This window comes from Solanum stenotomum, unplaced genomic scaffold, assembly GCF_019186545.1.
Source record: "Solanum stenotomum isolate F172 unplaced genomic scaffold, ASM1918654v1 scaffold14266, whole genome shotgun sequence".
Taxonomy (NCBI): domain Eukaryota; kingdom Viridiplantae; phylum Streptophyta; class Magnoliopsida; order Solanales; family Solanaceae; genus Solanum; species Solanum stenotomum.
This window is the reverse complement of record NW_026022956.1, coordinates 528-10,350: the sequence shown is the minus strand read 5'-3', so window position 1 is coordinate 10,350 and position 9,823 is coordinate 528. Positions and strand designations below refer to the sequence as shown.

General features: G+C 31.8%; 1 protein-coding gene across 1 annotated transcript; it reads left to right on the top strand.

The window, feature by feature from the left end:
* The first annotated feature begins 3,694 nt into the window (after positions 1 to 3,694).
* On the top strand, positions 3,695 to 9,481 carry LOC125850138 (uncharacterized). The gene is made up of 8 exons (XM_049530031.1): positions 3,695 to 3,956; positions 5,646 to 5,677; positions 6,680 to 6,780; positions 7,179 to 7,251; positions 7,437 to 7,468; positions 8,297 to 8,387; positions 8,781 to 8,892; positions 8,987 to 9,481. The coding sequence occupies exons 1-8, from the start codon at positions 3,861 to 3,863 to the stop codon at positions 9,299 to 9,301; spliced, it is 852 nt and encodes a 283-aa protein (XP_049385988.1). The 5' UTR covers positions 3,695 to 3,860; the 3' UTR covers positions 9,302 to 9,481.
* Positions 9,482 to 9,823: the final 342 nt, after the last annotated feature.

The following is a 9,823-nucleotide window of genomic DNA, read 5'->3' as shown; positions in this document are numbered from 1 at the left end:
CTACTGCATTTTGGGAGTAGCTCTTGTTTGTTATATTCTTATGTACTCCGTTCATCACCTTTTATTTGTCAAATTGCGTTTTTCAAAAGTCAATTTGACTAATTTTCAAAGTTAAATTAGATTATATTAATTTGATATTTTTAATAAAAAATTTAGCTATTCAAAAACTATATATAATATACTATAAATTTCAATTTGCATATCAATATGATGAAAAAATATATCGTAAAATGTTAGTCAAATTTTTTATAGTTTGACTCTAAAAAACGAAACTATGAAAATTAAAAATGAATGGAAGTAGTACATAGTTTGTTATAAATTACTCTATATGCTTTGAGATGTTTGATTTTAATATCTTGGAAATTGATTTTTTTTCTTTTATGTATCATTTCAGCTGCCAACGCCCGTTTGATTAAATATGGAGAGAGAGGGGGAAATATCTTAAGATTATTTGGTTAATTTTGTTGTTAGGGTGAAATAACTTTTTATAATGGCGGAGTCACGAATTCTAATAAGGATATTCAAAACAAAAAAAAATGTCAAAAGAATTTAATAATTTATATGAAATTCCAAAAATAAAAACATAAAATTCGAAATGGTATTTTTATAAAAAAGTAAACGCCGATATCAAGAATAGAACACAAACTCTCCAATAAGGTTTGCAACACCTTAATCACTACACTAAATTTTCAAGATGTGTCAACACTTGTATGTATATTCATTAAATTAAATTTTGACCTATATATATATAATGTAAATTATCCGACAAAGGGGTATCGCTCGACACCCCTTGCTCTAGGGTAGATCCGCCCCAGTTTGAATGTACTGACGTGAGACTCCAACATATTGTACTGGACCATCTCAAATATTGTAAATCACATGATCATGGGAAATTCACACGTAGAATAAAGGGCTAAACACACCTAAAGTATTTCATTCTTTCTATTTCTAAACTATCATGTATTTACTTTTTCTATCTGAATTATTAATAACTATTTATCGAAATACACCTTAGCATATATAAGTTGTTCCTTTATCCTATCTATATTGGAAAAGTGAACAATTAATAATAGGATGTATTTTGATAAACATTTGGTGATAATTCATGTATAAAACTCAAAAAAGTCAAAATATTTTAAGTGTGTTTTTGACTCGTCACTATTATAACACTTTTTAATTTAGGACCAAAAATTATGCGAGGGCTTTTTACGAACTAATATGTTAACGAAAGATATTCATAAACAAATCAAATACGTAAGGACATTTTGGACCTTTTCCTTTAATTATATTATCTGAATTTCAGTACTAAACTAATTGAAGTCGGTCATATGAATTTTCATATTTATTTTCCTGCCATTTGCCTTTATCTACTTTCCAGTAATCGTATAACCTAAAGTTTTTAAAATCTAAGTTGATCAAGTCCACGAGGAAGATACAACTACTGGTTTAGTAGGTGAAATAATATTCTCTTTCCCATTTCTTTATCCCTACGGCAAACAATAATGAATAGATCAATTAGCACTTTAGATATTAAAATAGTTACAAACTTACAGTAGTATTTGAAAATGACAAGCAAGGAACAAAGGTTAAAAACACATCTTAGTATTAAGATTACCCTTTTCATCCTTTTAAGTATGACATACGTAAAAGAGGTGAGTGATGATTAGTAATGAAGGATTTAAATAATGTCACGTAACACTATTTTGATAGTAAAAGAGTTTTGTTAATGGGTAATGGCAACATATATGATCCGAAATAGTAACGTCGGTGGTATTATGTTTATGTCTAATCAGTGATAGATTAGAATTTTACTAAGGAGGTTCAAAATAAAAAAAAAGTAAACATAAGAAAAACTAAGAGGAATATACAACATCTATCGTATATACATATATATAAAATATGACTCCCTAAATAATACTAAAAGAATTGATACTAAACATCCTTGTGTTCAACTATCAACAAGTGACATAGATAAGTCATTTTGTTTACTTCGATGATATATTTAAACTTTTTCTTTAAGTAAAATCAATTACCTGAAACATAAAAATTTTATTATAACAAATGAAATTTTGTTAATAGTATAAAAAATATATTCAACTATCAAAATATATATGTAAATTAAACCTAAAACTTTCACTCTCCATTGACAATTCTACTCTATTCCCCCAAAGGGCCAAAAAATCACTTTAAGTTGTAGGAATTATTAGTTTAATCAGCTCATTATTTTTTGTTTACATTTTGATAGTCATGTGAAAAAAGAATGTAGATTCTCTCCAATTTGTTGTTATTATAATAATGTATACATATGCATCTATATTCGGAGAAACTAAGCAAATAACCAAAAAAGTAAAATAATTATAAATATATACCCCTTACATTTATACTTCATTAAATAATGTATAAATTATATAAACCACATATTATAAGTAATAAATAACATCCTATCCCTTCTAATTTTCTATTTACCAAAAATCTCTTAAAAATGATGTTTGCGGGATACATAGCGTTGTGCACGGGATACATTAGGTTTGATACATTCCACATAGCCCCGATATATAGCGTTGTGCACGGGATACATAGCGTTGTGCACGGGATACATAGCGTTTGATACATTCCACATGGTGGGATACATAGCGTTGGGCACGGGATACGTGCGGGATACATAGGTAAATAAGGGATTTTTGAAAATTTTGAAATAAGTAGGGATAAATGGATATTAAGGTTTTTTGAAATAAGTAGGGATAAATGAATATTAAGGTAAGTAAATGAGTTTATTTAAGTAATTTGTCTGCATTATATATCTCCAACTAATTTCGCTTAACTGATAGTAAATCAATATTATACATTGTATTAGTATCATTAAAACTGATAATTTCACTTATTTGATACTAAATCAGTATATATATATATATATATATATATATATATATATATATATATATTTGTATCATCAAGTAATTTATGAACAAAAAACCTTAATACCATAAAAATATATATATACTCTTATCATCGACTAATGAGTAATTTCTGAACAAGAAATTTTAATGATACCTTAACAATATATATATACTCTTATGATATCATTGACCAATGAGTAATTTCTGAACAAAAAACTTTAATGATACCATTACAATATACATATACTTATAGTATCATTGAATAGTAAATAATTTCTGAACAAGAAACCTTAATGATATCAATATATATATATATATATATATATATCAGTTAAGTGAAATTATCAGCCTTAATGATACCAATACAATATTATAAGTTAAACGAAAATTATTAGCCTTAATGAATGAGGGTATGGACTGCAATTTTTTTTTGAGAGAAGATGGATATTTCTTGAATTATTTTGAATTGGGGTATGAACATATAATTATTTTGAGTTTTATGATCTATTTGTATAGTTTTTACTNAAGCAAAATTATCAGCCTTAATGATACCAATACAATATCATAAGTTAAACGAAAATTATTAGCCTTAATGAATGAGGGTATGAACTGTAATTTTTTTTGAGAGAAAATTGATATTTCTTGAATTACTTTGAATTGGGGTATGAACATATAATTATTTTGAGTTTTATGATCCATTTATATAGTTTTTTATTTATATTTAAACTAACAATACAATATAATAAACCGATAAAAAACCATCCAAACAAGATGTAACAAAATAGGGCATTTGTCTTGGTAGTAACAGAAGGACTAATTAATCAAAATTCCCAAACAGGCCCTTAAATTTCATCAAAAATTTGATACCGAGTCTGGTGAGTTTTCTCCTTTACTCTGATCTTGAACTTTCAATTGAATTAAGTTTTGGTGGAGCATCAGCTGTGTAAACAGAGATTTAGATCAATGGAGAAAGAAAATAAATTAACAGAAGGCACCTCAGAAATCGAAGAACCCATTGAAGTTCCTCTATTTCAAGTCCCTGAATGTTATGTTTACTTGGTAATTTTCACTTCTATCATCCTTTTTCTTGTAATTTTTCTATTCTTTCTTGCAAATGCCGTCATGGGGTTTTGGAAATTTAGGTTCTTGTTTAGTTTTGATCCCAATTTAGTGATACCCATTTGAGTTCAATCATGGGTAATTCATATAGCTCACTCAGCTAGTCTTGGTTTGAGGTGTAGTTGATTGATTGATTGATTGAATCTTTCGTTAATTGATATGGTTCTTATGAAATATAGTATTAGATTGAAATATAGTGTCATTTGTATTATTACTTCTGGCATAGTGGTAAGGTAATAATTCTTGGATTAGGATGAACTGGGGTTGTAATGTGGCTTCTCTTTTGATTGAAAAGTTGGGTGATTTTGTGTTTATTATTGGATGTATGATATTTTGGACAGCTTATTGGATTACTGGAAATAGATTGAAATTTGTTGTGCAAAGGTGATAGTCCTGTATTTAGACAGGTGATATTGATGCCTACGAGGCTACGGCAGTGGACTTTTAGGGTGGCATTGCTTGTGTCTTAGTGGCATTCCATCCTGTCTTGTTTATGTTCAATGTTGATTTCATACCTTTTTGTTGTGTGGAAAAAAAATGGTTTCTTGTGATATTGTTAGCTTTTGCAACTTCATTAAGCTGTGATTTTTTTTTTAATGGTTTTTTGCCTGTGGTAAGATCATTCTTTGATTAGGATAACTGTACACTGCTGTAGCGTTGTAATGTGACTTCTGTTTAGGTTGAAGAGTTGTGATTCGTACCTTTTCTTGTGTCCAAATAAGTTGATTTGAACACTTTGAAGATAAAGGAAAATGAGATATTGGTCTTTTGCTTGTAGCATACCTCCAGGCAGTAAATGATTAGAATGTCGTCTTCTCATTCCAACCTATGAGCCCATATCCATAAGTAGCATCATTATGCTTAGGTGAATTTTGATTACATGCTTGGTTTAATTATAAAAATTGGAGAAAAGGAAGCTAGAGAAAACTGAAAAGTGATAAGTTAGTGAGCCTCGTTCACAACCTGGATTGGTCTAAACAGGAAAGTTTCCCAAAAGAACATCAAACTTCACTTTTGGAGTGTGATGTGGAGTGTGTTATGACCAGTGAAGCCCGAACACTTTGATCTTTCTCTGGAATTATAGTTTATATGACTTTTAACTTAGGGGTCGCTGTGTGTCTATCCTTTTTGCTTGTTACTGTCTTTAAAAGTGTGTCTTATGGGTCTTAATGCTGGAGTTGGTGGATCTGAGTCTCACAATTTGCACCTAATAACTGAAGTTCTGTATTTGCATATGCACAATATTCCCTTTATCTGGCTGATAATCCTTGCCTATCATTCTATCCTTTTCTATTGATTTTATGGTTTTCATCTTCCAGTGTACCTACAAGAATGGAGTCTGTATGCATTTTAGTCCTTTTGACTACTACATTTTATGCCAAATCTTGAGCTTGATGCATCTATTGGAAAATCATGGCCCCTGGAGGATCCGTTCCTTCATCCATTAATTTTCTGTTGGTTGGTGAGAAATGTTCACATTAGCTGCAGTCGTGACATTGATAAGATAGAACGAAGTACCACTAAAACTTGTACTGTTTGCATTTTCTTGGTGCCATCAATGATATTACTTACTTCATAAAAAGACGAAGTACCACTCAAACTAACATTTGTATGTTTGTTGATATGCAGATCCCTCCAAGGAAAAGTGCAGCTTCATACAGGTTCAGCCAATTCATTTCATCTAAAAATTTGTCTCTTGCACTTAACTTTTTCATTCATCAATGAGAAAACTTTGTTAGTTCAATATCTTTTTTTAATGTTTGTCCACTTTTATGATAGTTCCATCTAATTATTTGTGTTTACATTTTGCTGTGATTTGTTCCTCCAAAATTTTGGAGATTCTAGTGAATAATTTAGGCAAAAGCCAATAAGCCATTCAAAGACAAATAAAAGGTGTAGTAAATGAACTTATCAAAAATAAATAAATCGACAAATAACTGAATAATAGAAGGAAAAGTCAATGAGACCAGGATAAGCACAATCAAAACTTACTATATCACGATAAATGGCATATAGTAAATTTTGGTTTAGCTTTTCCGTAGTTCTATGTAGTAACTTGTGATGTAGCTTTTTCATGTTTCTTTCTAACATTCCAGTGTGCATGACATCTTAAGTATTCAGCCTATATTTGATTGAAGAAAATATATCTCAATATACATGTGAAACTTGCTTGTCTGATGGTTAAACAAATTGAACAAACATTGGACAGGGTTAAGCCTGTGTAAGCGATGTTTGCCCTGTTGTTTTAAAGTCTTCCAGGCACAAGATATGATAACCATTAGGTAGTCACATACTTCATAATGTCAACAATATTATTTTTAAGGAGATTATGATATTTTTTGTTTGATAACCTTTGGTAATTTCCCGCAAAATTTCCTGGTATTCTGTTTGGTAGGAATATGATTTTATTGATCTGAAAGAACCAAAAAGAAGCTATATACTGTGAGTCTGATGTTATTACATTCTTCAAGAGCTCCTGATCAAATTCCTACTTTGGTTTTGTTGGCACAAAAGTGATTTGCTCCTTCATGTTTAGTTGCATGTGCACAACATATAAATCTTGATTGAGAGACACAATGGTAGTGCTTGATGCTGGAACCTTAGCTATTTGATATTTGAGGCCAACTATTTTCATTCACTTTTAGTTCTTCACTTCGTGGCAGGGCTGATGAGTGGAATGTTAATAAATGGGCATGGGAGGGTACATTAAAGGTTTTAAGCAAGGGCGAAGAGTGCATCATCAAATTGGAAGACAAGGAAACAGGTTAGTTAACTTGAGGATTAGCTTAACTTTCCGAACGAACAAGCAACGAGAATTTTCGATCTTTTATTATTCCATGTTCAATGCTATGGATTCCTCTATCCCGTTGAGTACATTGAATGAAAAAAATGGCTATAATAGAGTTTCTCTTATTCTTATTAAAAGCTACTCTAGGAAGCATTCTTTTATGAGGTGCTAACGATTTGATAATCTTTATAGCCCCATAACATTTCAGTTTATTCTCCTACCAATTTTTTTTAAAAAAGTAAGCATTTTATTACCAAAGAGAAAAAAAGAGAGGGCAAAATGCAAATATTCTCCAACTAATTGTGAAGATAAGATGATTAAGATTTGCATATGTTGACTTGTGATCTCCTTTATTACCTGTTCATTCAATGTAGGTGAATTGTATGCACGTGCATTTCTCAGAGATGGGGAACCACATCCAGTGGAGGCTGTAATCGATAGTAGCAGGTTTATATAGTTTGTAATCAAAATGATTCACCTCCTTTTGACGCTGTTTTTCTGCTTTATAAGTACTCTAACGGCATCATAGACTTCTCTACCAGATTTTAACAGTTTATTACAGTTTGTTGATTTACAAATTCAAATTAATATTAGCTGCTCTAGTACTAACTGTTTATATTCTTCTCTTGCAGATACTTTGTTCTTCGGATTGAAGAGAACATTGGTATCTACTTAGCCACCATTTACTTCTGTTTGATGTTTAGCTCTAATCTAATTTGTTCTAGTAGAACAGGAAATCCATCATATAATTCTACCTTTGGTCGATATAGAAATAATTCATGCCTGCACACACATGCATGTGAAACAGATTTGCTGAGGGAGGTTGTAAAAGATGTAACAAAGTTTCTGATCGTTTTAGCGTAGGCTTCTAGTTACTATCCATTATTAGCTTAACACACTAAAGATACAAAGATACAAGATCTTTATGGGTCCCAAACAATTTTTCTCTTTTGTGTCACCTTATATATGCATATCAGGTTATACCAATTTCACTTGAGGTTAGACATATCTCAAGTGTAAACCTATGAGCAGTTGAGGTTAATAATAAGAAGTTTCTTGTTCTGGTTTTCCAATCATAGCATCTGTTACATACTATAACCTGTCTCGTAGGCATTATAGAACCTCAAATTTGTGTGGTTTTTCTTTGTTAGACTTCATGTAGTTTTGGCTGGAATTTTTCCTCTTCCTCTGCTTTTGTACCTTCTAATGTATTAAGATTCTATCCTGTCTAAACTTGGAACTGCTTTGATGTTCACTTCATTACTGCAGTAACACCATTAAGTCCATCACTGAACTTTACATGTTAGGATATGTTAATGTATAATGCTATTTGGAATTGCATCCCTTGGTTTTCAACCATGCTGTCAAATCATTATTCATAATGCTTGCAACTCTATTACTAGTGTTCCTTGAGACCAGCTAACTTAAAACCAACATTCTTCTTGAACTTGTAGATTCTCACCGTTTACTTCAATATGTGTTACTTGTACAGGTGGACGCCTCAGACATGCTTTTATTGGCATTGGATTTCGAGAAAGACCTGAAGCCTATGACTTCCAAGCTGCTCTTCACGACCATCAGAAGTATCTTGCTTTCTTGCCTCACCTTACATGTTCAATTTTGCCTTTCTCTTTGCATTCTGTCCTTTTTTTAATAGCTGTATGCTTGCCTTTTCTTTTTGGCCCGGACTGTGATGTAGCAGAATTTTCACTGTAAAGGTAGTCAAAATATAAAGTAAAACACACGAAGAAGCCAAAGGGATTCAACATATAGTTATACATAGAAAGAACATCTTTATTACCTAGTTACACAGTGTAATTTTCCAGCAAAGGAGTGTCAATTGGATGGGGAGGGTTTGGTTTCCCGTAGGTCGAAATGTTAGGATTGGTAGGAAGGGGCGTTAAACTCATTTGAGATGCTCCTTTATGTATTATGTTCAATTGTTTGCTTGATCTGATTCAAAATATTCTAAACAGATACCTGAATAAGAAGAAAACTGCAGAAGAGATGGAGCAGCAATACCAGAAATCCTCATCAGTCGACTACAGTTTGAAAGAGGGGGAAACCCTGAAACTTCAGATAAAGAATGTTAGTCTCCATGAATCCTGTCTTAATATATTGACCTGTAGTAATGTTGCTCTGTCATCCAATAACCGCGTTTCTTTTTCTTTCCTGGCAACAGAAACCTGGTGGCACCATAAGGTCCAAGTTCTTCGAGCAGGGTCTAAATAATCTATCATTGGAGGAAAAGGCCAACCGGAAGGATTCAACAATATTACTCAAGCCACCACCACCTCCTCCCGCACCACTTTCACCTGTTGCTACTGATGCAAGGTCTCCCCCAGTATCACCGTCTAAATTGAGTCTCGAGCAATCTGCTGAAACGAAGGACTCAGCAACAGCGAAAGAGGAACCAGATAAATCAGAATCAGTTAAAGAGCAAGGTCCACAAGATGTTGCAGATGATGACTTTGGAGATTTTCAAGCAGCTGGATGATGTTTTGTTGGAAACTCAGTACAATTGGAAAACTAAAGTTCAAAGTTTACACTACATACTGTTGTTGAATGTCTTTGGTACATATGATGTGTATTATAGTTTTCACTCCATATCTTTATTGTCTTGCCTATACACCTACTTGCCTAAAGAATCTTTCATTTTCTTCAAAGCAAATTTTTTATCTGGTGGGAGATACAAGTTCTCTGCTAAATTCAATTGATTGTTAGTCAATGAACTCATTTTTTTATATTAACCAAAGTGATGTCTGAAAATTTATTGGCTGACTAATCAAAATTCACACCGTAATAGGTGGAATCTGTGGAAGGTAGAGTGTACATAGATCTTACTCCTACTTAGTGGAGGTAGAAAATCTGTTTTCAAAAAACCCTCGACGCAAGTAACACGCCTCAAAACAGATTTAAAAGGAGAAAATAGAAGTAATGAATAGGGAACATTCTAAAGCATACAGATAAAAGGAACAATAACCAGAACAAAATATAAATAATAGCTGAAGCATAATAA

Coding starts and splice junctions, on each gene's coding strand:
- LOC125850138 (XM_049530031.1), top strand. CDS start 3,861: ATGGAGAAAGAAAATAAATTAACAGAAGGCACCTCAGAAATCGAAGAA. Junction 7,252..7,436: donor GCTGTAATCGATAGTAGCAG/GTTTATATAGTT, acceptor CTTCTCTTGCAG/ATACTTTGTTCTTCGGATTG. Junction 8,388..8,780: donor GCTCTTCACGACCATCAGAA/GTATCTTGCTTT, acceptor TATTCTAAACAG/ATACCTGAATAAGAAGAAAA.